At 43.7% G+C, this 27,299-nt stretch overlaps 1 protein-coding gene across 1 annotated transcript; it reads left to right on the forward strand.

Moving 5' to 3' along the window:
* Window positions 1–1,236: 1,236 nt before the first annotated feature.
* On the forward strand, window positions 1,237–25,367 carry LOC122541263 (class I histocompatibility antigen, F10 alpha chain-like). Its single transcript, XM_043677878.2, has 7 exons — window positions 1,237–1,394; window positions 3,456–3,716; window positions 8,019–8,294; window positions 8,399–8,677; window positions 20,755–20,871; window positions 22,612–22,671; window positions 22,781–25,367. Exons 1-7 carry the CDS (start codon window positions 1,343–1,345, stop codon window positions 22,921–22,923), a joined length of 1,188 nt encoding a protein of 395 aa, XP_043533813.2. The 5' UTR covers window positions 1,237–1,342; the 3' UTR covers window positions 22,924–25,367.
* Window positions 25,368–27,299: the final 1,932 nt, after the last annotated feature.

The following is a 27,299-nucleotide window of genomic DNA, read 5'->3' on the forward strand; positions in this document are numbered from 1 at the left end:
ACTCTCCCCCTGTCAGTGTGACTCCCTCCCCTCACTCTCCCCCTGTCAGTGTTATTCCCTCCCCTCACTCTCCCCCTGTCAGTGTGACCCCCTCCCTCACTCTCCCCGTCAGTGTGACTCCCTCCCCTCACTCTCCCCCTGTCAGTGGGACTCCCTCCCCTCACTCTCCCCCCCTGTCAGTGTGGGACTTCCTCCCCTCACTCTCCCCCTGTCAGTGTGACTCCCTCCCCTCACTCTCCCCCTGTCAGTGTTATTCCCTCCCCTCACTCTCCCCCTGTCAGTGTGACTCCTCCCCTCACTCTCCCCCTGTCAGTGTGACGCCCTCCCCTCACTCTCCCCCTGTCAGTGTGACTCCCTCCCCTCACTCTCCCCCTGTCAGTGTGACTCCCTCCCCTCACTCTCCCCCTGTCAGTGTGACTCCCTCCCCTCACTCTCCCCCTGTCAGTGTAACTCCCTCCCCCCACTCTCCTCCTGTTTGGTGAGCTTCTCTGTGAAGTGTCTGTGTATTGGTCACAATATTAAAGAGGTTGTCTAACTGTAATATTTGATGCATAACTCTTGTCTTTGAGTGGATGCAGTTTAACCTTCCCCGGGTAGTGGGGCCAATGTCAAAACGTGTAGATTAGATTAGATTACTTTAGATTTTTTTTAGATTAGATTAGATTACTTTACAGTGTGGAAACAGGCCCTTCGGCCCAACAATTCCACACCGACCCGCCGAAGCGCAAACCACCCAAACCCCTACATTTACCCCTTACCTAACACTACGGACAATTTAGCATGGCCAATTCACCTAACCTGCACATCTTTGGATGAAAAAAAAAGCGAGCAGCTGTCCTCGCTGCTCCGGGTCTCTCTGTCCCACGCAGACACGGGGAGAATGTGCAAACTCTGCACAGACAGTCGCCTGAGGCAGGAATTGAACCCGGGTCTCTGGCGCTGTGAGGCAGCAGTGCCGCCCACCGTGTACTATTAGGCCAAGGATTTTTGTGATTCCTGTGTTTGTCGTTGAGCTGGTGGCGGACCCTGTTCACTCTCACTTCCACTGATTCTTAATTCACAATCTGAATCACACAGTATGAGTCAGCTTACTGGCAGCTGAGGCAGCTTGTGACTGTTCGTCGTTTTAATTGGTTATATCCCTGAGATGAACCAATAGTTGATACTCTGCGTCTGGAATTTGAGTTCAGGAAATGATCAAAGTTCAAGGTGAACAGTTAATTCGATTTTATTGTTGTTCTACTGTATTTTCCAGTGTGCAAACATTAATTGATCCCCACCCTCAACCCCAGAGTGTTTTATTCCAAGTCCCTGGTTAGAATAGGGACAGCAAGTTCCCAGAATGTTGCTGATCCTTTTCTCCATTTCCCTGTGTTTTTCCTGGGTCTCTCCCGGTAAGTACAGAATTCAGCTTTCCATTCTCTCTCTCTCTTCTCCAGCTCAGGGCGAAGACAGGAACTCTCCTGGGACTTCACAGGAATGTAAATGTCAGTCGGTTTCTGTCAGGAATTAATGTCACAATTGTACTAGTGAAGAGCTGAGGGGCTAATTTCCTTTCATGTCTGTCTCACTCACTGTGTGTCTATGTTCTTTCTCTGACATTCTGTGTCTCAGTGTGCCACAATCTGTGTGTGTCGGGGGGAGGGGGGTGGGGGGATGCTGTGTATCCTTCTGCATGTATGTGTGTCTTTCTCTGGAGCTCTGCCTCTCTCTTTCTGGATATTTTTTCCTTTGGCTCTGTCCCTCAATCTCTGCTCTGTCTCTCTCTCTAAGTATCTCACTTTCTCTTTCTTTGTATCCCTGTTTCTGTTTCTTCTTTGTCTCTGCCTCAGTCTCTCCGTCTGTCCCTCCCTTTCTCTCTCGCTCTCGCTCTCTGGTTCTCTCTCTGGTTCTCTTCCTGTCTCTATCTCTCTCTGGTTCTTTCTCTCTCCCTCTCTCTGGTTGCCCCTCTCTCTCTTTCTCTCTCTCTGGTTTTCTTGCTCTCTTTTTTTTCTGTGCTCCTGCCTCTTTCCGTGGACATGTTTCACTGTCTGTTTAATTGTTCCTTTCTGTCTAACAGTCTTGCCCTTTCTCTCTCCCTGCAGTTTTTGCACTGAGGGAAACAGCTTTTTCTCTCTCTCCTTCTCCTTCCCCACAGACCTAAAATGAGCTGTTGGTTTCTGACGCCCAGTTGTCACATGAGTCTGAAAGTGCCTGATGTTGTCTGCTCCTCGTTAGTAGCCTCAGTATTTGGATAGGAGACTGTCTGTCTTAAAATACCAGGGGCAGTCATCTTTGAGGCTCCTGTGGCCAGGTCAGAAGGTCTAGGTCTGAGTCCCACCCTGGAGATTTGTCATAACAAGTTGATTCAAAATGCTTACAGCAGCCTGTTTAATGCTCGAACTGAAAGAATGGTCGACAATAAAAAGGCAGCTTCCAGGAGCATTTTCTTTCCTATCAGAAATCTTCCGATGTATAGACTCATAGAGATGTACAGCATGGAAGCAGACCCTTCGGTCACACCCATCCATGTCGACCAGATATCCCAAACCCAATCTAGTCTCACCTGCCAGCACCTGGCCCCATCCCTATTTTCACTCAATGAAGATTCACTGATCCAAATCTTCAGGTCTTTGAATTATCAGATTTGGGATCTAGATTGGGAGGCGCAAATCAGGATTCTGGGATTGTCTGGGATTCTCCACAACTGTTCGTAACATGGACTTCAGAATCAGAGACTTGGGTTAGGTATATACACTCTAGAAACACACTAGGCCAGGTAAAGTTACCCAGTTTAATGCCTGGGTCTACCAGTGATCAGCTAATCATTACAACCAGACACCCTAAGCCTGGGACGATATCCTGAGGAACCTGTACAGAGGTGTCCTGGAGCTGAGATAACTGAACTCCAAAAACTACAACCGTCTTCCTGTGTGCTCCAACCAGCGAAGAGTTCTCCCTTGATACCCATTGATTCCAGTTTTGCTAGAACTTCTTGATGCCATATTTGTCAAATGCAGGATAAAGGGCTGTGGAAGCAGGCAGGAAACTGGAGGTGAGACCAGGATGAGATCAGCCATGATCATGTTAAATGGCGGAGTGGGCTCGAAGGGCTGAATTGCCCACTGCCACTCCTAATTCGGGCCAGTCACTCTTTCCTCACCTCTTGAACTGAAAGAAGTAGCTGAAAAAGCAGAAAAGGGTTGGGTTACAGAAGTCTCCACCAGTCAGGTCAATGCATTCAGTATCGACCCTGATCAGACGATGTGTGCCAGTGTCTTCGGGGCTTTTTCAGCTGCCGTTAGAACTATGGTAGGTATTTGCTGGTGTGGATACACTATCCAGATTTCAGCATTCACACCATCATTCTGATTTCACACCGTCACTACGTGGGTGAGTTTTCCTTGATCAGGTGGTAGTGTTTGTAAGTGTTTATTTAGATGTCCCTTGAATCTGTTAATCTTTATTTTCTACAGACAGGAATGCATTTACAGTTATGTATTTAGCTACCTCTGGCACTGCTGACTTACCCGAGTATGTTGGAGTGGGAATGATCAATGGAGTTCCAGTGGCCTATTATGACAGCGGTACCCCTCAGATAATCTCCCGTCAGCAGTGGATGACAGATGCCTTTGATGAAGAATACTGGGAATATCTCACAAATCGAGGGAATAAACATTGTGCCATTGCAAAAGAGAACTTGAAGATGATAATGAAGAATACAAACCAGACATCCGGTAAGAGCAACAATACACATACTTCCACTTACCCTTTCTTTATTGTTTCTTCTTCACCCAAAGCTCTGTTTCCATGTGATGCAGTGATTTGTGGTAGAGTGTAGTCCTTTCGATTTAGCCTACTATATTCACTGCTTGTGATGTGGTCTCCACACACTGGAGAGATCATGCACTCACAGGTGACCATTTTGCACAGCATTTCTGTTCACTCTGTGACTCCAGCTTCCTGTCAGCTGATGTTTTATTGATCTACTGAGTTTCCGCTCTGATCTTTCTGACCTCAGTCTCCACAATAGACAAATGAACAAGGCCAGTGAGTGTGGAGACAGGGTCAAGGTCACAGAACAGATTACAAGTTGGCTTCAAGACAAAATAGAGAACGGGAGTAAACGATACTTATTCAGAGCTGCAGAAGGTGGGAAGTCTTCAGACCTGGGACTACTGCTGTTCACAATTTACATCAATCCTTTGGACTTTGGAATCAAAACTTTTTTAAGTGCAAATGACATGAAATTGGAGGGAGTTGGCTGTGCTTTCTAGGAATTGGAAAGTTATTTATTTGTTAGTAGCTGCAGGTCTAGGTGGGGGGAGAAGAAAAGGAGATCTTGCCATATAAACACATTATTCACTAAAATCTGCATTTCAGCTTAGCAAAGCCATTGAACAGTGAACCAAGCACTAGGTTTTATATCTAAAGGAGCAGCATTAAAAATTAGGGAAATTATGCTAAATTTGTATTGATCACACACTGCAACTCTTGTTGCCATATTATGAAAAGGATAAAACATTGGGCACTGGAGATGGTGCTGACAGGGTGTATAACATGGGATACCTATCAGAATGCTGTGTTTTTCCAGCACCACATTTTTCAAATACATATCAGAAAAGAATTGAAAGTTGAGTCCATTCTACCTTAGAGGCCAAAAGGCCTCACGAGTGCATATTGGAGGTTTTAATAACTTTGGAAGATTTTGATTGAGTGGATGTGGAGAGAACATTTCCACTTTTGGGGAAAATCATTCAAAGCCTTAACGTAAGATAACCAGAAATACCCAACAGAGAATTTAAACTTTTACCCAAAGATTGGAGAAAATGTATGGCTCGCCACCACAGGGAGTTATTAAAGTAAATAGTATTGTTACATTTAAAGAGAAGCTAGAGTATTTTGAGGGAAAGGCAATAGATGATCACAAAGGTAGGTTTGCAGCAAAGAGGATGGGAGGAACTCAGGTTGAGCATAAGCACTTGCAGGGACTGGTTTAACCTGTTTCTGTGCCAGAAATCCTGTGTAATCCTTCTGAACACTCAATTTCTGTTCCTTTACCCACCAACACTCCCTTTGGCTCTGCAACACCAACTCTTTTGTCATTTAACCTCTCCCCATTCCAGTCTGTCACTAATCTTCTCCGTTGTTCCATTTCCACTCTCACTTGCTCAAAACCTGTTATGTATTGAAAAACTTTCCCCGTCTGACAATGGTCATCAACCTGAAATTCTTCCCCTGTCAGTGGATGCGAGCTGACTTATTATCTCTCAGCTGACTGCTGTGTTCAGTGAGTGCCAGGTGGGCATCCATCTGTAGTTACACTGCAACCCATGACCCTTGGGTGTACGTACAATGTATGGGCAATCCTGTCCACTGTACTACAGCATTCAATCAGATAAACCAGGCTAATTCCCTCTTTGATGGGATTTTTGTGTAACTGGCAAGGTCAACATTTGTTGCCTGTCCTGAATTTGACATGAACTGGGTGACTTGCTCAGCCTTTTCAAAGGCCAGTTAAGAGTCAACCAGATTGCTGTAGGAGTCACATGTTGACAGACTTCCTGTTCTTAAGCACATGTAGTGAAGCAGATGGATAGATTTGATATTACAGTTGATGGTTTCACAGCTAACAAACCTTATTCCTGATTTTGTTACAATCCAGGACAAAGCAGCCCACTTGACTACAGCCAAATCCACCTCTTTTGAAATTCACTCCTGTCACTACACTGCACAATTCCCCACACAGTGTACCACCATACTGCAGAATGGCTACAGTGAGTACTATTTGCAAGATGCATTGCAGTAATCCACTCGGACTTCTTTAACAAAGTCCTCAAACTAGCAAACTCCATTATCCAGAAAGACAAGTTGATGTTTGTTAACACCTTCAGCTTCACTTCCAAGTCACAGAGCATCCAAAGTTGTTGCAACCCTGTCCAATAACAGTGAATGGTTAATGATAACTGTAATACTGATAATGTTCACTTGGGTGCCTGTCACAGAGGAATGAATCTGTTTGCAGTTTAGGAGATATGAGTTGTCGAGAAGTGAAGGAATGCAGCTGTGCTAAGCTGGGAGAAAGAGGGAAAAATTACATATACTTAGGGCTTTTCATAACCTCAGGACAGCTCATCTCCAGAGAATCACTGCAAGAATATAGGAAATACAGTAACCAACTTGAACACAGCAAGCTCCCATAGCAAAATGTGACAATGATCCCCACTTATTATGATGTTGAATGAGGAGTAAATATTTGTCAATAAAGTGTGGCACTGGAAAAGGCACAGCAGGTCTGATGAAGGATTATGCTCGAAACGTCGACTCTTTTGCTCCTCAGATGCTGCCTGACCTGCTGTGCCTTTTCCAGCACCACACTTTGTTGACTCTGACTCCCCAGTCCTTACTATCTCCTAGTAAACATTAGTCAGCAGACTGAGGATAACTCCTCAATGTGTCATCAGAATGCCATGGAATCTTTTACATCTCTCATTAGAGAGAGAGAGAGAGCTGCTGGTCACCATACCTCAGGCAAGGAGACAGATTGAGGAGGAGAATCCTTCATGGTAACCTCAGCTGGTGTGGGAATTGAACTCATCTGTTGGTTTACTCTGCATTGAAAACTAGCCATCCAGCCAGCAGAGCTGACCAATACCCTCAGGTTAAGCAATCACCAGTTCTGTCTTTCTGTGATGAGAGAGAGCAGCCTATGGTCCAGTTGGGCGATGGTGACTTCACCTTGGAGATGATGCTATATAATGTGAGACTGCTTCAGCAGATCTCTTATTTGCTTTGAAGTGATGTTGAGCCCTGATTCTATGCTAAGACTAAATCTCTGTATGGGTATATGAATAGGAAGGGATTAGGGGAGTACGGGCTAAATCCTGGCAAACAGGACTAGACTAATTTAGGATATCTGGTCGGCATGGATGAGTTGGTTGAAAAGGATCTTTTTCTGTGCTGTGCATCTCTATGACTGTGTCTCTATGAAGCCAGAAATCACACAACACCAGGTTGTAGTCCAACAGGTTTATTTGAAATCACAAGCTTTCGGAGGGTAGCCCCATCATCAGGTGTAGTGAGAGAGAAGCATACAGACAAGAATCTGGGCAGGGGGATCAAAAGATCATAAAAGTGGTGTGAATGGAGTGCCAAATAAGAAGTCGCTGCAGCTGACCAAGGGTGTTAGACAGTGTGAGTAAAATGTCAACAGCTGAATAACAACTGAAATCCGATTAAATGAGGCAGAGAGATAATTCCAAAACATTAAAAATACGGTGGTGCTGGAGACAACCCAAATGCCTGGAATAACATGGAATAAAAACGGAAGCTGCTGGAAAAGCCCAGCAGTATCTGTCTAGAAAAACCAGAAGAAGGGTCACCAGATCCAAGACATTAATTCTGATTTTCCTCCCTATATGAGAGGGAGTACAAGTTTGGCATTTCATTTGAAAGATGGACAGGCGTTGTGGAGTGTGGGGTGATGGTTGTATGACCATGAAGGGAGCAGAACGCAGGAATATTGTAGCAGAGAGGCTGGTGCAGTGATCCTATCTCGTGAGCTGATTGAACTTGCTTTATTGACTACACTCCCCTGGAGATGAGTTCCTCACATTGATTTCCTTGCTGATCCTTTTTCATTGACAGTGCGGGTATTGCCAGGATGGCTTCATGTCCCGAGGGGGGGGAACAGGTTTTACCTCCTCCTGTACATTCTCAAAACTATGATATACTGCCCAAGTTCCAGAGAACTGCTTGGGTTTCACAAAATGAAGATATTCACAGACAATAGATTTCTTCCATGCAAGTGTTCCTTCAGTACTGTGTACAAACTTGGTTTTACAGTAATAAATCCTGCTGTGAACGAATCAATAAAGAAATCTATTGTAATAATTAGCTAGTTTAATTTTACTAGTATAGCAATGCAGAGCCCACAGAGAAACCTATTACTGTATTACTGAGCGCACAGAGAAATCCATGACAAAATAAATATACTTTTCTAACGGTAGTACCTTTTGTTTACTGTTCATTACTGACAGGAATTCACATTTTCCAATGGATAAGGAAAGTTGAAATAAATGATGACAGCTCCACTAATATCGCGATGCGATTTGGATTTGATGGAAAGGACTTTATTAGTTTAGAGCCGGACAGAATGAGATGGGTCGCATCCAATCACTTTGCAGTGAAGACTGCAGAGAAATGGAATTCAGATGAATCCTGGAACAAATATTGGAAATGGCAGTTGGAAATAGAACTTGTTGAGCGCTTAAAACTACGCTTACGTTTTGGAAAGGAATATCTCAAAAGGACAGGTATTTATTTCAGTTCTGATCTAACCTCACTGATCTATGAAACCGTTCTCCCATTCCATTCAGTGTCTGTCTGTTGTTTGTGGTTTCACCCTTTCCCATCACAGTTCAGCCTGAAGTGTTCATCTCCAGGAGGGAGCCCAGTCGTCAGGACAAGCCGCTCACTCTCTCCTGCCTGGTCACTGGGTTTTATCCTGTAGACATCGAGGTGACCTGGCTAAGGAATGGAGAGGTCATGTCTGAGACCCAATCCTCGGGGATACGACCGAACCATGATGGGACCCATCAGATCCAGAAAGAGATTGAGATCAATGCTGGGGATGAGGATCAATACTCCTGTCACATTGAACACAGCAGCCTGGCAGAGGCCCAGCTCTATCAGTGGGGTAAGGAACTATAATCGATATTCATGTGTGAGGGAGAAAGAGAACAGGGAGAGTGTGTGTAACTAAAAGGATCGAATGAATGAGATATACATAGTTACAGGCAAGAGAAACTGAGACTGTGCCGAAGAAACAGATTCAAAAAAAGGAATAAGACAGAAAGAAATGTGGAAAAGTAAAATGAAATACGTCACTAAGCAAGCTATATATTTTTACATTTTGTAATTTTTCTGATGGTTTGGCTGCAGGGATTTTTGAATGAATTCAGATTGCCATGTAGCTGTTTGTGTACTGGCAACAGACCACCGGTTAATTCTACACATCACTTAAACTTTCTGAGAAACTGAATTTACCAGAGATTTGGTGAAGACATTTTGTCAAAATGATGTTTGTCACAAATCACATTTAGTTGGAGGCACCATAATTCCTTGACACCATACAAAAGCATATTAAATATTACAATGGCCTCAATCATTCATGCAAAGCATGAGCTGGTATGTAAGTGGGGACCCAATAGTTAGAGACAATCGAGCAAGGTTTGTTTGGCATCTCCAGTAACTGGTGAGAGTTTTATCTTCCAGCTAGTATACTGTAACATAAAATAAATTTACCAAATGAGTAACTGGTTAACTAAGTATACAAATACATTTAGATGAAGATAGCAGCACTGATAGTGTGTCATAATTGTAATAAAATGACAGGTCGTGCAGTGTACTGCAATTTTAAAGAACCATAACTATGGTAAGTGTCTGCAATTTAAACATGTTTGCATCTGAGTTACCAAGGTAGATTCAGAATTGCAGACATGAGAGTCAGCAAGAGGGTGAGGTACCAGTTACATTCCTTAGGTTAAGTAGAACTTTAAAGTTGGCCGACTGACTGGGAACAGGAGAGTGTGACTGTGAGTCAGGCAGATGCTGGGATTCAGGATGGAGTGGTAGGGGAGACTTGGCCAGTAATTGGGAAGCATTTGCCACCAGAGCAATGAGATTAAAGACTGTAAGGTGGATGTATGACTAATTGTAGCACTGTGGTTCAGGATCCCGTTTGGTGGTGGGGACAGGGTGTGTAGAAAGAATTTTGGTAATAATGGGATATGACGATTCTCTGCAACTGTGAGTGAGAGTTCCCCAATGTTTGTGTTCCATTGCCTGGTGCCTTATTAAGGATGTCTTTTCATATCTAGAGATGAACTTGGACTGGAGGTCAAGGGCAGCAAGGGGATTCAGTTGTTGTGGTCCATGCAGAGCCAATGATAGGAATAGAACTCAGAATGAATTTTCACTGACTGAGTTTGAGGAGTTGGCGTGTGCTAAAATGCAAAACCTCAAAGATATTTAGAACAAAGAACAAAGAAAATTTACAACCCAGGAACAGGCCCTTCAGCCCTCCAAGCCTGAGCCGATCCAAATCCACTGTCTAAACCTGTCGCCCAATTCCTAAGCATCTGTATCCCTCTGCTCCCCACCTACTCATGCATCTGTCCAGATGCATCTTAAATGAATCTACTGTGCCTGCCTCTACCACCTCTGCTGGCAACGTTTTACAAATACCCACCACTCTCTGTGTGAAGTAATTGTCACGTATGCATATGTGGTTGGGGGAGACAGCTGGGGCTGAGGGAGAAAGTTGTTAGACTGATACAATCAATATACTATGCACAAAAAATTAAAAAGTTACATGTCTCATAGTTCCTATTTAGCAGTTACATTCAAATCTAATATGTATACCTGGATTGTTATCTCAGCCATGTGTTAACCTGAATAGGATCAAGTGGATTAAATGTTAGGCTCAAAAGATAGTTTAAAGAAAAGGGGCCTTGATTCACGGGGCACTGGTACCAATATTCAGAAAAGAGACCTTTTTTTAAGGATGGTCTTTGTTTGAACTGGGCTGGGTTCATTGTCCTGAAATAATATATCTAGGCAGTCTTGAAACTGATGGTTTGAGGCTGGCAGGTTTGGATGATAGGAGATTTAGAAATCTAACAAGGGAAATAGAGATAATGGAACAGTGGAAAGATTTGGGCATAAACAAGAATGGGAAAAGAAACAGAGTTTGACATTAATACTGCAGCAGAGAATAAGGTCCATGCAAATAGTAGTAGCAAATACTCAAAGGCATTTTAACTGAATTTGCAAAGTATTTGTAATAAGATGGATCAACCATAGGTACAAGTTAGAAATAGATGGTTCATATCTAATCATCATTGTGAAACGCAGTTTGCAAACTGACCAAAGCTGGGAAATAAATATCACAAGAATACAAAATTTTGGAAAGACAGGAAGAGTGGTGGAGGAGGAGGAATAATAGAGGAGAAAGTGAGGACTGCAGATGCTGGAGATCAGAGCTGAAAGTGTGTTGCTGGAAAAGCGCAGCAGGTCAGGCAGCATCCAAGGAACAGGAGAATCGACATTTCGGGCATAAGCCCTTTTTCAGGAATAATAACCTTACAGCAAAAAACATGGTAAAGCAGGACATTTCCAAACCTGTCGGCCATTCCCCCTCCCCAGTTGCAGGATTAAATTTTAGTGTCTCTAGCTCCAAGATGGTACTGGTGGTCAGAGGGGCTCAGAGAGAGTTTTGTCAGCTGCAAGACTCCTTCAGATGTTTGTGCTTTTGTTATGTTGTTTCTTCGAGATCTGATTGCTGCTACAACCATGATCTGTAAGATGCTGGGTCTTCCCTTTTTTCCTAGGGTTAAAGCTAGTAGCTCTAAAGTCCTACCTTTTAAACACAAAGAGCTGTCCCACAAACCACTTCACCTGCACCCCACCCTCCCCCTTAGTCCTCTTCCCACGGTTTTCAATCCAGAGTCACACACAATCTGAAACTTTAAAATGGGGTCCCATCAAGATGGTGTTTGGGTAGCACTGTCATCACAGCAAGACTGAGAAAGGAAGTTGGTGCAGAGGATCAGGAAGTAAAACACGTGCAGACGAAGAGCAGGAATCACAAGACTCAGAAACACAAGTGGAACAGTTTAAAGGCCCCCTCACAGCGATTTCACTGAGACAGAGAACATTAAGCAAAAAAATAGTCGAAGCATGCAACAAAGAATATGCAATAATGTTTGTGGGATGTTTTCTTATTGGATTTGTATCTGACTGCTTAAATACGAACTACGAGACGTAACCTTTTAACTTTCATTCGTGTAGAGTATATTGATTGTATCAGTCTAACAGCTTTCTCCCTCAGTCCCAGCTCTCTCCCCCTCCCCCATATGTATCCAGACATCAATTCGTCATCAACAGCCAGCAACCAACATCTCTTCTAATCCTTATTACAGTAATTTCTGTATTATTAGTATTGAACAGATTTCTGAAAAAGAAAGTTGCAGAATCATCTATGGGTCAAGTGCAAGGTACTTTCCAGCTTGTGTTATGCAATGAAGCATAATTCAATTAATAATCACATATTAGTCGACTGTATGATAAAAGGTATTCATAATACAATGAATTCCATCTTACGTTTGGGAAAAAACCCTCCAATCTCAAATCGTTAAATCGTTATGAAGAGAATATTAACTAAAGTGAAATTGTAAATAAAATTACAAGGTATAATGCTTAATCAATGGAGAAAAATATTTAAAACTACATGTTCAATGAAAATACACTTGATTGAGAAAAAGGACTGAGCAAGAATAATCCAATTGTGGCCTGCTAAAGAAACTAGGAAGAAAATGGGGTAAAAGATAGAACAGAAAAGTAAACCAACCAGGGATATGAAAGCAGATCTTTTACAAAGAAATAAGTGAAAGTAAACATTGATCTCTTAGAGGCAAAATAAATTGTAATGAGTGATAAAAGAATGAGAGACCTTGTACAAATATTTTGGCTCTATATAAAATAGGTAACGTTACATTCCAGAAATAGGGAGTGATCAAAGAGCGAACAATAAGGCAATTCATACCAGCAGAAACAGTCCAGTGCTCACTGAGTGCTTCAGTGAAATGACAGCCAAGATTTAGTGCTCAAGAACTAATTGTGTCTCAGATGTGCTCACTGCTGCTTGCCCATGACCAATTTCAAGTCCAAATTCCCCTCTCCTCCCCCGCCAACCACTAAGAAGGAAGCTAGGAATATAATGGGGTAAAAGATAGTGAATGAAGGTGAACCAACTCGAATATAAAAGCAGATATTTTACAAGGATCTTTTATTATGTTGCCAGGCAGCAAATCCAAGACGTAGAAGTAGATTTTCAACACATATAAAGTTTCTAGTATAATGAGAGTGGATATGACAATGACATGGCAATTTATAATATAATTTAACAATGACATCAGCTGTCATGTGCAGGAGCCTGTAAAGACAGGATAGAATGTTCTGTGCTTCTGAGAGATGAACTTGCAGTGTTATGTGCATTGATGTAATTTCTAGGGTTTGTAAAACTCTACTAGAGTCAGTCTGAGGGCAATCATTATAGTCCACATACAACCTGAAGGAGTTAGGATAGCTATCTCTTCAATGTGCAGAACAGAACACTGAGCCATATGTCTCATGACAACACAAACTATGGTAATAGTAAGTAGAACATAGGACATAGAACATTACAGCGCAGTACAGGCCCTTCTGCCCTCGATGTTGCGCCAACCTGTCATACCAATCTGAAACCCATCTAACCTACACTATTCCATGTACGTCCATATCCTTGTCCAATGACGACTTAAATGTACTTACAGTTGGCCAATCTACTATCATTGCAGGCAAAGCATTCCATACCTTTACTACTCTCTGAGTAAAGAAACTACCTCTGACATCTGTCCTATATCTATCACCCCTCAATTTAAAGCTATGCCCCCTCGTGCTCGCCATCACCATACTTGGAAATAGGTTCTCCCTGTCCACCCTATCTAACCCTCTGATTATCTTATATGTCTCTATTAAGTCACCTCTCAACCTTCTTCTCTCCAACGAAAACAGCCACAAGTCCCTCAGCCTTTCCTCGTAAGACCTTCCCGCCATACCAGGCAACATCCTAGTAAATCTCCTCTGCACCCTTTCCAAAGCTTCCACATCCTTCTTATAATGCGGTGATCAGAACTGTACACAATATTCCAAGTGCAGCTTCACCAGAGTTTTGTACAGCTGTAGCATAACCTCATGGTTCCGGAACTCGATCCCTCTATTAATAAAAGCTAAAACACTGTATGCCTTCTTAACAACCCTGTCAACCTGGGTGGCAACTTTCAAGGATCTGTGTACCTGGACACCGAGATCTCTCTGCTCATCTACACTACCAAGAATCTTACCATTAGCCCAGTACTTTGTATTCCGGTTACTCCGACCAAAGTGAATCACCTCACACTTGTCCGCATTAAACTCCATTTGCCACCTCTCAGCCCAGCTCTGCAGCTTATCTATGTCTCTCTGTAACCTACAACATCCTTCGTCACTATCCACAACTCCACCAACCTTAATGTCGTCTGCAAATTTACTAACCCACCCTTCTACGCCCTCATCCAGGTTGTTTAGAAAAATGACGAACAGCAGTGGACCCAACACCGACCCTTGCGGTACACCACTATTAACTGGACTCCAGGATGAACATTTCCCATCAACCACCACCCTATGTCTTCTTTCAGCAAGCCAATTACTGATCCAAACTGTTATATCTCCCACAAGCCCATTCCTCCGCATTTTGTCCAATAGCCTACTGTGTGGAACCTTATAGAGATTCTGATTTAATCATGTATTGGAGCCACAGGAAAACATCAGCAGATAATCTCAAAAGAGGTAAAGAAAAATATCAGAAGACTCTTACTGGGGCAAGTCAGTCATGATGTGAGCAGCAGTCAAACTCAGAGAGCCTCCTCACAATAACATTGAAGAAACAATTGTATCGAGCAGTATTGAGCTGTGTGCCATTGAGCAGAGACATCAGATCTTTATGTTCCACTCGGAAGTCAGGCCTTTGAGACAGGTTGGAAGAGAGCACTGCAGATTCAGAATCTCCCCTTAAAGGCATTCAAGGCCCATTTCATCCCAGAGCAATACCTGCAATCGAGTGAATGTGATTTATTCAGAGAGCCCAGATTCCAGGGAAATCCATTGAATCAGTTCTGACAGGCCTGTGAGAGTTTGTTAGTTGACGCAGGTGTGGAGCATTGAGAGTTGAGCTTATTCGTGATCGGGTCATCATCAGACTCTGCAGTGAAAAGCTATTAGTTTTTTTTAGGGCTAAACACTGGGATTTAACACCTGAACAAGCAGTTCATTACAGTGTTCAAGGCAAAGGAAAAACACAGAATTGGGCAATAATGTGGGAAAATGCCTAAATTTTCGATGATTCAGTTAGTCAGGTAGATCAGAAGTGCCAGGGTTGGACAGTTTGAGTTATAGGGAGAGGCTGAATGGATTGGGACTCTTTTCCCCGGAGTGTTAGAAGCTGAGGGGTGAGCAGATTTATAAAATCATGAGGAAAGGGTAAATAGGCAAGGTCTTTTCCCTGGGGTGAGGGAGTCCAGAACTAGAGGGCATGGATTTAAGGTGAGAAGGGAAAGACTTAAAAGGAACCTAAGGGGCAACTTTTTCCTTCAGACGGTGGTACGTGTATGGAATGTGCTGCCAGAGGATGTGGTGGAGGCTGGTACAATTGCAGCATTTAAAAGGCATCTGGATGGCTATATATGAATAAGAAGGGTTTGGTGGGATACGGGCCAAGCGCTGGCAAATGGGACTAGATTGATTTAGAATATCTGGTCGGCATGGACAAGTTAGACCGAAGGGTCTGCTTCCATGCTGTGTATCTCTATTACTCAGTGAGACAGCCCTCCTCACTCAAAAGCCTGTGGACACAGGGAAAGAGCAGGAAAGTAGAAACTAGGGATAGGAATAATCTCATTTGGCCCCTCCAGCCTGCTCATTATGACTGTGGCTGACCATCCAACGCATCACCCTGTTCTTTCTGCTTTTCTCCCATTTTCTTTGCTACCTTTAAGTGCGATATCCAACACTTTCCTGAAATCATACAATGTCTTGGTCTCAACTGCTTTCTGTTGTAGCAAATCCCACAGGGTCACCACTCTCTGGGTGAAGAAATGTCTCTTCATTTCAGTCCTAAATGCTTTAGCCAAGTGTCCTTTGACTGTGGCCCCTGGTTCGGGAAAGCAGTACAGCAGCCATTTAATCGTGTTCGCCTTATGGAGCTCAGCAAACCATGGAGTACAAGAGAAATGGAGGAACGGCCAGGAGTTGAAGGAAGACCGGTCACTTGCAGCAAGTTCTCAGATCAAAAATTATAGCAAAAGGGAAAAGAAATGACACCTCTAAAAACCAGATGCTTCAAGAAATTGGAAGTTAAAAAAAATCTCTTATGGGTAGTTACGGAGGAAAACCGGAGATTATGTTCAGTCACCCTAGAAACAAAAGGCTTCGCAAAAGAATTTAAGATAAGCACTGATATTGGTATGACGATCTTGGCAAGCCTTTTGCAATGGCCCCAAGAAGGAGTTGTAACCGGCAAAGCTCAGATTGCAGTTGACATATTGTCTCAAGATACAGTGGATTTCGATTTCGATTTAGACTTTGTTGTCATGTGTACAAAAGTACAGGAGTGCAGTGAAAAGTTTTCAATGCTGTCCCACACAGTGCCATCTTAGGTACAAGCACTTAGGTACAAAAACTTAAGAACGAATAGAAAGAACAAAGTTAAAAGCTAAACATTACAGTTGCTCTTAGCATAGCTGGAAAAATTAAAGAATAAAATGAAACAATACAATCCTTCTTCACATTATGTCAAAAAAAAAAGAAATAAAGCTAAATGTTCAGCCATTGCTTAGCTGTTCTGGAACTGCACTTCCTAAAAGGCTCATCCTCCTACACTTTCTACACACTCGCTCGATGTTCCGTCATCACTGCAAATGTCGCGGGATCCTCCATGGCTGCGTTGGATCTCAGGGAGGAGAAAATTAGAACTGCAAATGCTGAAACTCAGAGTCAAGAGTGTGGCACTGGAAAAGCACAGCCAGTCAGGCAGCATCTGAGGAGCAGGAGAATCGACGTTTTGGGCATAAGCGCTTTGGGCTGTAAGCACCACACTCTCGATGCGTTGGATCTCAGACTGACAAAGCTCTGATCAAAGTCCCACCCAAGCAGATCCTCTGTCTCACCTTTGGTCCATGCACAGGCATCTGGAATTCACTGAGAGTCCTGGGTCAGGCCCCAGCTGCTGCCTAACATGAGACATCTAGCTAGCCACCAAATTCAACGAGCCCGATACTGCCGCCGCCACTGCCTTGCCCCAGAAGGTAAGTTTGTAGACAAAAAAAACTTTAAAAAAAATTAAAACTGAAAGAAAGGAAATAATAATAGAGAAGGAAGAAGAGCAGGCCAAATGGCCAAGATTACTCAGCCACCATCTTGCAGACGTGGGGACTGCCATAAGTCTGCACAGTGCTGTCACCACAATCAAGCTCTTCAACAGAGATAAAATAATGTGAAAAAGAAAAGAGGATGAGGAAAGAGAGGGGAGGAGAAGAAAAAAAAAGAAAATTGGGTGGAGTGAACGATACCCAGGATCAGAAGCCCTACTCTGCTGCCGTTGTATTGAATAAAAAGCTTTGGTCTTTGTTATGGGCAACAAAAAAATGCTTCTACTTCTAAAAACAAATTGTTTGCCAGCTTCTAAGAAGAAATTTCAAAAAACCAGGGACTGCTAAAGTTTGGTGCAGAATAGCCCACATCAGAAAATTCTGTCAAGAAGGTTGGGCAAGTGATCAGGTGTGATGGAAGCATCATGACCTCAGCAGACCATATTGTATGAGAGTGGTCCACAATTTGTGAATTGGTACTTTGTGATGGATGATTTTTCAATCTTTAATCACAGCCTGCTAACACGAAAGGCAATGCCCAAAGAAATTCTTCAGAAAGTCGATGGAGATCACTTGGAAAAAAACAAGTTTAGAGTTTGCGTGTAATAAATGATGGTCAGGAACTATTAAAAATGGTGGATTTACTCTGCCACACATGTATAATCCAGAAACTGCCTGGCACCAGCAGAACTATGATTTTTTTCTTGAGATCTCTCTGACAGGCCATGGAAATTTGGAAATGGACCTCTTCCACTTTCAAGGGAACCAGCATATTTTATCAAAGTAGATATTTCTCTATGTGACTAAACATTGCCAGACTTCACACTATAACTGAGGCAGTGATCAAATCACTGTGGAACATCTTTTCACAAAGAGTTTTTCAGATAAGTTTGTTTTAGTCAGTGGCCCACAATTTGTGAATTAATCCTTTCAGAGATTCACAGCATCTAAAAATGCAAATAAGGAGCTGAAGTGGATCGTTCAGTCCCCTGAGGTTGCTCTGCAATTCATTGCTGATCTCTATATGTCTTAAACTCTACATTCTCATCTATCCCTGAAGACCTTTGAAAATCAAAGTATACTGCATGCATCAGCTCTCCTTTATCAATTCCCTTAGGAACTTCAATAAGCTTCTCAAACATGGTTTTCCATTCACAAATTCATGCTAACACTGCTCAATCAGATCATTATTAACCAAGTGTCTATTTATCCCTTTCTCTATAGAATTTTCCCTGCTACTTTTGTAAAGCTATAGACTGTTGTTCCCAGTTTTCTCTCTCACTTCATTCTTAAATAGTTGGGTGTCATTTGCTATTGTTCAACCTGCAGGAATCATTCAGAATTATAAAGAATATTTGAAGGTAATCACCAATACCTAACCCAAAGCTTATCTTTTATAGTCACCCCCTTCAACACTTAAGGATGTATACCATCAGATTCAAGTGATTCGTCTACTTTCAACCCCTTTAATTGCTCCAATACAATCTTCTTTACTCATACTAACATCCTTCAACTCCTCATTCTCCCTAATCACTTGGATCTCTAGTTCTGGGAGACTTATGCTTTTTCCTCCCGCAAAATAGATGCAAAGTAATCACTTTGCTTTTCTACCAATTCTATATTCCACATTTTAACTTATCCTAACTCTGCCTTTAATGGACTCATTCATTTTAGCCAACTGTTTCCATTTTACGTATCTTTTGCAATTTTTCCAGTTTATATTTATATTTCTGCAAGATTAAATTTCTAATTTATTCTTCCTTTCCTCAAAATCTTCTTGGTCCTCAGGCAACTGTTTCAGGCAACTTTATAGACCTTTGATTATAACCATATATACTCCTGAACTTCTTTTGTCTGTCATGATGTCTAGCTTTTTTTAGTTTGGAGGAATGGATAGTTGCTGAGGTCATTAGATTAGATTAGAATACCTACAGTGTGGAAACAGGCCCTTCGGCCCAAACGGTCCACACCGACCCTCCGAAGTGTTATCCACCCAGACCCATTTCCCTCTGACTAATGCACCTAACACAGTATGGGCAATTTAGCATGGCCAATTCACGTGATGTGCACATCTTTGAACTGTGGGAGAAAACTGGAGCACCCGGAGGAAACCCACGTAGACACAGGGAGAATGTGCAAACCCCACACGGACAGTTACCCAAGGCTGGAATCGAACCTGAGACCCTGGTGCTGTAAGGCAGCAGTGCTAATCACTGAGCCACCGTGCCGCCCATGTAATAGTTCTCTAGAAGACATGCCTGTAGAAAGGAAATGGATAGTTTTTTAAAGTATTTGCTCAATTCCCCTCAATCAATTTGTGCCTCATGCCTTCAGCATTTCTCTAGATGGAAGTGGTCATGGGTTTGGAAGGTGCTGTCTAAGGATCTTTGGTGAAGATGAGATCCCTGATTTGGGCTGTTAATCTGGTCAAATCAGGGAGCCCTAGCTGACAGATAAAAGCAAGAGTGACAGATAAAAGCACTCTGATCTGGTTCTGAGGGAGCTGGAATAATGTCAAGGACTTTCCACGTGTAAGTAAAGGATGACTTGGTGATAGGAAAACAGCTTCTGTGGAATTATTTCAGTAACTTTATGTCATCTACCTTGTTGTGAATGCTGTGTGCAGTTACTTGACAGTGCAATTTAATATGGCCCAGAGTTGGGAAGTTAGAAAACACAGTCCTCAGGCAGAGCAATCGCATTGTCATATTGACCAAACCAGATAGGAATGTTCAGAAGGACCCAAAAAGTATCAAGACTGAATGAGTGTAATGCCCATAAACTGTGAGATACTGAGAAAGAACTACATGGACTATTGTACAGAATTACAATTACATCACAGAAATGGTTGAAGCCTCTTGCCCTTGATCAGTGGTGATGAGAGTAAGACCAGAATAAACTATAAGATGCTGCAAAGACACAACCTGTGAAGTTCAGATATTGCTGTTGGTTGGGGGGTGTTAATGGTGGAAGAAATGGTTAAATAACATCCATGTAAAAGTTGAGAAAAACTTGGGGGCACTGTGGTATTATAATAATGCATATGATGATGATGATATAGAACATGATATCGTGTTTATTTAATCAGTTATATGCACAAGATGGTGAAAAAATGATGGAATAGTTTTTACTTGTAAGAGACATATGTACAGTTACTCTTTTTTTACACAACAGTGTAAATAAAAGGCTTTGCAAAAACCTATTAGAGACAGACAGCAGTCATTCTTAAGTAAATGGGGAACCATTACCAGCCATAGATTTCAAAGAAGAGACTGGGGCAGTTATCCTCCCATGTCCTGAATAGATTTTTTTTGTTGTTGTGTCACCATAGTTGTATCAGACTACAGGGGCTGCTCTCTCATTAGAAAGAAGTGACTGGTGGTGATTCAGCCTGAGGGCCACCTGACCTCAGGCAAGGGAAGAAGTTGAGAAGGAGAGTCCTTTATCGTAACCTCATACCATGATGGGAATCGAACCCTTGTTATTGGCGTCACACTGCTCTGTAAAGCAGCAAGCCAGCCAACTGAGCTAAACCAATTCCCCTTGAATAGAACAATGAGCCAGAAGCCTTTAGCAATACAGCCAAAGCTGGCCTTTATTTCGGTGGGAATTAGGTGTTTGTCAATAGCTGAGGTTTGAGAATGATCAATCGTGCCACCTCTTGGTAATGTAATCCTGGGAGCAATGACAACATACAAACAGGCTAATTCAGAACTGAATGGGTTCAGGAACAGAGGAATAATCATGATCTTATTCAAATGTGTTTCAGAAGTCCCAAGAAACAGCGCTGGACACTCACATCTTGAAATGTTAGGATTCGTGATCATTCCACTGGCTATTATAGTTGGAATAATCGGATTAGTAATGTGGAAAAGGACTCAGAGAGGTGAGTATCAGAGGAAATAGAATATCAAACCAGGCAGCCTCAACCATCACTAATCATTTTCCCTAACGAGACAGCATCCTTACTGTGCTCTGGGACTCTGGTGGCTTGACCTATTTATATGGGTAGTCTAGTTCAGTTTCTGTTCTGTTGTAACCTCTAGGATGCCACAGAGGTTTAGAAGGTGAGTCCTTCATGGTAACCTAAGCTGGAAGGTGAATTGAACCCATGCTGTTGGCATCACTCTGCATTGCACTGTATTCTGGATGTGGTCTCACCAAATCCTTGTGTAAATAAAGCACAATCTCTTTACTTTTGTATTCAATTCCCTTTGCCATGAGCAATAATATTCTGCTGGCTTTCCAAAATTCCCACATTGGCTGAGATTACCATGAAGTACTCTCATTCTCGACCTCTCCAGTTGCCTAAGGTATGGTGACCCTCAGGTTAAGTCACGACTTGTTGTCTTTCTCTCTCTCTCTCTTATGAGAAAGCAGTCCTATGGTCCAGTCAGTACAACTAACCTCTTGTAATTTGCGCACAAGGATGCCCAGATCCCTCTGCATGTCAGAGTTCTGTAATCTCCCACCATTTAGATAATATGCTACATTTATGCTATTTACGACAAAATGGACAATATTTTAATTATACACTATTTTCCACATCTTTGCCCAATCACCTAACCTATCAATATCCTTTTGTCACCTCCTTGCAGCTCCTTCACAATCTTCTTTCCCATCTGTCTTTGTGTCATCAGCAAATTTAGTAACCATACCTTCCATCCCTTCATCGAAATAACTGTTACGGATTGCAAAATGTTGAAGTCCCAAAACTGAACTTTGTGGCACATCAGTTGTTACTTCTTGCCAGCCAGAGGATGACCCAGTTATGCATACTCTCTATTTCCTGTTTGCTAGCTCATCTTCTCTCCATGACAACATGCTCCCTCCAACAATGTGAGTGTAGGAATGAGTAGGAAAGTGAAGCTGAGGCAGAAGATCAGACATGATTGTATTGAAGAGTACAACAGGCTATTTCAGCCACTGAGCTCAAGTTGCTCTAATTTCTATCTCTCTTACCGAAATAAGCTGATCATTTCCAGCAATTTTGGTTTGAGTTTATTTATCTCTTAGGTTTATTGTTTCCCATTGTAGTCTCTCTTACTTTTGCACAGGCCCCAGCACATATTAAAAGCGGGGTGAAAAAAATAGTAGTGCAAGACACATGAAAGCCATAGTAATGTACAGCATGAAAACAGACCATTTGGTCCAACTCGTCCATACCAATCAAATATCTCAACCTAGTCTAGTCCCATTTGCCAGCACTTGGCCCATATCCCTCCAAACCCTTCCTATTCATATACCCATCCAAATGCCTTTTAAATGTTGCAATTGTACCAGCTTCCACCACATCCTCTGGCAGCTCATTCCATACATACACCACCCTCTGTGTGAAAAAGTTGCCCCTTAGGTCCCTTTTATATCTTTCCCGTCTCACCCTAAACCTATGCTCTCTAGTTCTGGTCTCCCCCACCCCAGGGAAAAGACTTTGTCTATTTCCCCTATCCATGCCCCTCATGATTTTATAAGACTCTATAAGGTCACCCCTCAGCCTCCGATGCTCCAAAGAAAACAGTCCCAACCTACTCAACCTCTCCATATAGTTCAAATCCTCCAACCCTGGCAACATCCTTGTATCTACATGCATACATTGACAGTTAAAAGTCCTAATTCTTACCCACAGATACACCTGGAAACCTACAGCAACAATGCCATGGGAAGTCTGGAGAAGAACATCAAACAGGTGAGATTCCAAATTTTTCTAAACACTGATTAAATCACTAATCTATTTCTATCCACATTTACACTTTTTCCAAATGTTGCACAGTTGACGTGTTTAATGTTTTTATTAGTTTCTACGCAACCATTTCTGGAAACGGGACCCACTCTCCACCAACAGGAAGCCACGGATAATAAAGTGGAACTGGAGCTCATTGAATCCCACACATTACTCAAGGCAGAGCCTGTTCAGAGAGACTCAGAACCTGAAACCTGACCCAGTGGGAGAAACCAAACTCAGAGCGAACAAGCATTGAGTCTGGTTCTGACAGATGATGTAAATAAAGTGTAAAGTAATCCAGGTAATGACATTCTCCTAAGCAAGTACAAAGAACAGGAATAATGTAGATTTTACTGAGTCACTGAGTCCACATCCTGGAACTAAATCATCACCTGAAGAATAATCAGACCCCAAGAATTTGGAGGAGCTGAGTGAATGAGAATGATGACTGAGAATAACCAGCTTGTTCACAAAGGGAAGGAAAATCTGAAAAAGTTATAATAGTATTAAAATAGAAGTAACTTCCAATACAGATTTGTTAAAAATGTGTTTTTCGATGTTTCAAACAGTGGTGAAAAATTATTAACCACAAGCATATTAAAGGTAGGATATTGAGTGTGCTGCATTTGAAGGAGAGAGACAGTTTTGAAGAATATAACTGATAGAAACAACACACCGTGTCATTCGAGAAAGATTGGCTAAAAGAACAAATTGTCCAACGCTGTGCAGCCACAAATGATGAACAAGTTCCTCTGTTGCGCTCTCTCGCTTTGGAAGTTCTGCACAGGATTATCACCCGGGTGAGGGATACTGTGAAAGACATAACACCTCCAAATAATGAGCAGTCAGTTACTGGGATCATTCAGACATTTAGAGCAAAACTGGGGGATGAGATACAGATTCCACAAGAGACACTGGGACCTGTTACTTTTCAGTCTGAAAAGATTAACGCCCCGAACTTCAAACAAGAAATTGAATTTTTATCAGAACAAATGATCTAACTGAAAGGGTTAAAAACTGGGAGAAGGACATTGCTGGGAAAATCACTGTTCTCCCCATCCAGTGAATTGTCCGCAATGTTATGTGGCTGTGGAGAGCGGTGTCCCTTCTGTGGAGTCCTGTGTGATTGTATGAACAGGGAGCACACACAGCACAGCACTGAATATCACCGGAGCCAAGGGCTGAATGAATGTGAAGTTAAGATCAGAGAATTAGACAACAGCTGTTGCCAGTTTCACAAATAAGGACATGAATTGGAATCCACATTGTGAGAAGGCCTTCAGAGATCTCAATGACCAGTGTAGACACTGGAACGTGCCTTCTGATAACAGTATCAAAACATTAGACCATTGGAAGAAAGACAAAACGTTCAGCAGATTTGGCAGCATCTGCGGAGAGACAAACAGTGTTAATGTTTCAGGCGATTATCTTTCATCTGAACTGGGACAAGTTTGACATGTGATATGTTTTATGGAGATGAAATGGGAATGATGAGAAAGTTTGGAATAGGGTGTAAGGTGGGAGACATTATGCACCATAAATTCTTTTGTCACTTAGAGTAACAGGGTCGTACTGAGGCAAATAAGAAATGAAAAGTGAGTCTGCTGTAGATGCCTCATGGTCACAGTGTCAGTATTTTCGAAGACATTGCGGTTTCACAGCTTGTGACTTGAGGGTATGAAGATCTCTAACTCCATCTTACCTCAGATCACTTGAAGCATGACACCGACTAGCAGCCCAGACTGTTAGCCCAGACACCTATGTGCCTCAGGAATATTATGTTTGTACATAATAGTCAGCTGTAATCAGTATGTGCTGTATTCCTCAATATCGCAATTGAAAAAAAAGTTTTAAAATTGAAGACTGTGGAAGGCTGTGTATTTGAAAACACGTTTGCTGGAGCTCATTGTGAGTTATGTTTACGGTGCTGCTTTGCAGGCAGTGAGAAAAAATATCACGCCACTGGGGTGTGTGTTCGTGCAGAGTGAGATTCGGCCAGCAACAGATTGCTGTTTGGTTTATGCAGTTATAGTCGAGAGTGTGGTGCTAGAAAAACACAGCAGGTCAGGCAGCATCTGAGGAGCAGGAGAATCGATGTTTTGGGCATAATGCTCTCATCAAGATTGGAGGGAGTCCTAATGAAGGGCTTATGCCCAAAACATCAATTCTCCTGCTCCTCCAATGCTGCCTGACCTGCGTGCTTTTCCAGAACCACAGTCTCGACTATGATCTCCAGTATCTGCAGTCCTCACTTGCTCCTCCTTTGTGCAGTTACAGTCACAGTGCCAGGGTCCCAGGTTCGATTCCAGCCTCGGGCGACTGTCTGTGTGGAGTTTGCACATTCTCCCTGTGTCTGCGTGGGTTTCCTCTGGGTGCTCCAGTTTCCTCCCACAGTCCAAAGATGTGCAGGTCAAGTAAATTGCCCATACTGCGAGGTGCATTAGTCAGAGGGAAAAGGGTCTGGGTGGGTTACTCTTCGGAGGGTCGGTGTGAACTGGTTGGGCCGATTCACTGTAGGGAATCTAATCTAATCTAAACTCCTGGTCAGAGGAACACCTTGAATACTTACAATAAAAGAAGAGAAACGTCTGGCCTGCTAAAATTGATTCTGTGTCTTTGTCATTGTACTGTAAAAGTAACTAAAACCTAATGAAAACCAATTATCTTCTCTCATCATTTACTGTGGGTTGTTGACAAGTAACTTAAAGATTTTACATTTAGTATATCAATTGCCATGTGCCTCCTGCAAAAAAAATGAAAAAATTCAGAGAGAATATGTCTTTAACAGTCTCAAATTCAACACCACCACATCATTTCTTCATCAATTCTCACCCTGCCTCATTCCACTTCTACCCTTCCACTTCCTACTCCAGCTCCCCAACTTCCTTAACCCCCATTCAATTTCCCATCTCCACTTCCCCAATTTCTATCCCCGCAATTCCACTTCTCCCTCTTTCATTTTGTCTTTCTATTCCAGCTCCATTCGTCCCCCCACTGCCCATCGTCATACCTACGCCAACACTCGCCCCTTCATGCCCCCCACTGCCCATCAATATGTCCCCTCCTACACTCCCCCCTCCACCACCCCAACTGCCCATCCCCATGTCCCCACCAAACACTCCCCGCTCCACCCCCCACACTCACCATCACCATGTCCCCTCCGACACTCCCCCCTCCACCCCCCTCACTCACCATCACCATGTCCCCTCCTACACTCCCCACTGCCCATCCCCATGACCCCTCCTACACTCCCCCATTGACACCCCCACAGCCCATCACCATGTCCCCTCCTCCACCCCCCCACTGCATCTCACCATGTACCCTCCTGCACTCCCCCCACCCCCTCACTACTCATCCCCATGTCCCCTCCTACACTACCCCCTCCAACCCCCCATTGCCCATCACCAAGTCCCCTCCTTCTCCCCCCTCCACTCCGCCCACTAACCATCACCATGTGCCCTCCTACTCTACCCCCTCCACTCTCCCACTGCCCACACCAACACTCCATCCCCAATCCCCCCACTGCCCATTACCATGTCCCCTCCTACACTACCCCCTCCAACCCCCCACTAACCATCCCAATGTGCCCTCCTACTCTACCATCTCCACCCTCCCACTGCCCACACCAACACTCCATCCCCAATCCCCCCACTACCCATCACCATGTCCCCTCCTACACTCCCCCCTTCACCCGCTTTGCCCATCCCATGTCCCCTCCTACACTCCCCTTTCCACCCCAACAAATGCCCTTCGCCGTATCCCCTCCTACACTCCCCCACTGCCCATCACCATGTCCCCTCCTACACTCCCCCCCTCCACTGTCCCCACTGCCCAGCCCATGTACCCTCCTACACTCCCCTTTCCACCCCCCACTGCCCATCACCATGTCCCCTCCTACACTCTCCCCCACTCCACCGCTGTCCATCACCATGTCCCCTCCTACACTCCCCCTCCACTCCCCTCATTGTCCATTACCATGTCCCCTCCTACACTCCCCATCCACGCCCTCACTACCCATCCTCATGTGCCCTCCTACACTACCCCCTCCACTTCACCCACTAACCATCCCCATGTGCCCTCCTACTCTACCCCTCCACCCTCCCACTGCCCATCACCATGACCACACCAACTCTCCATCCCAATCCCCCCACTGCCCAGCCCATGTCCCCTCCTACACACCCCTTTCCACCCCAACAAATCCGCTTTACCGTATCCCCTCCTACACTCCCCCCACTGCCCATCACCATGTCCCCTCCTACACTCCCCCTGCACCCCCCCACTGACTATCGCCGTATCCCCTCCTACACTCCCCACTCTACCCCCCCCACTGCTCATCACCATGTCCCCTCCTACACTCCCCACTCTACCCCCCCACTGCCCATCACCATGTCCCCTCCTACACTCAGCCCCCCACCCCCCACTGCCCATCCCCATGTCCCCTCCTACACTCCCCCCTCCACTCTCCCCACTGCCCAGCCCATGTACCCTCCTACACTCCCCTTTCCACCCCCCACTGACCATCACCATGACCTCTCCTACACTGCCCGCTTCACACCCCCACTACCCATCACCATGTCCCCTCCTACACTCCC

Source organism: Chiloscyllium plagiosum, unplaced genomic scaffold (genome assembly GCF_037043375.1).
Source record: "Chiloscyllium plagiosum isolate Xiang-an unplaced genomic scaffold, Cpla_swu_hap1 HiC_scaffold_35, whole genome shotgun sequence".
NCBI lineage: Eukaryota > Metazoa > Chordata > Chondrichthyes > Orectolobiformes > Hemiscylliidae > Chiloscyllium > Chiloscyllium plagiosum.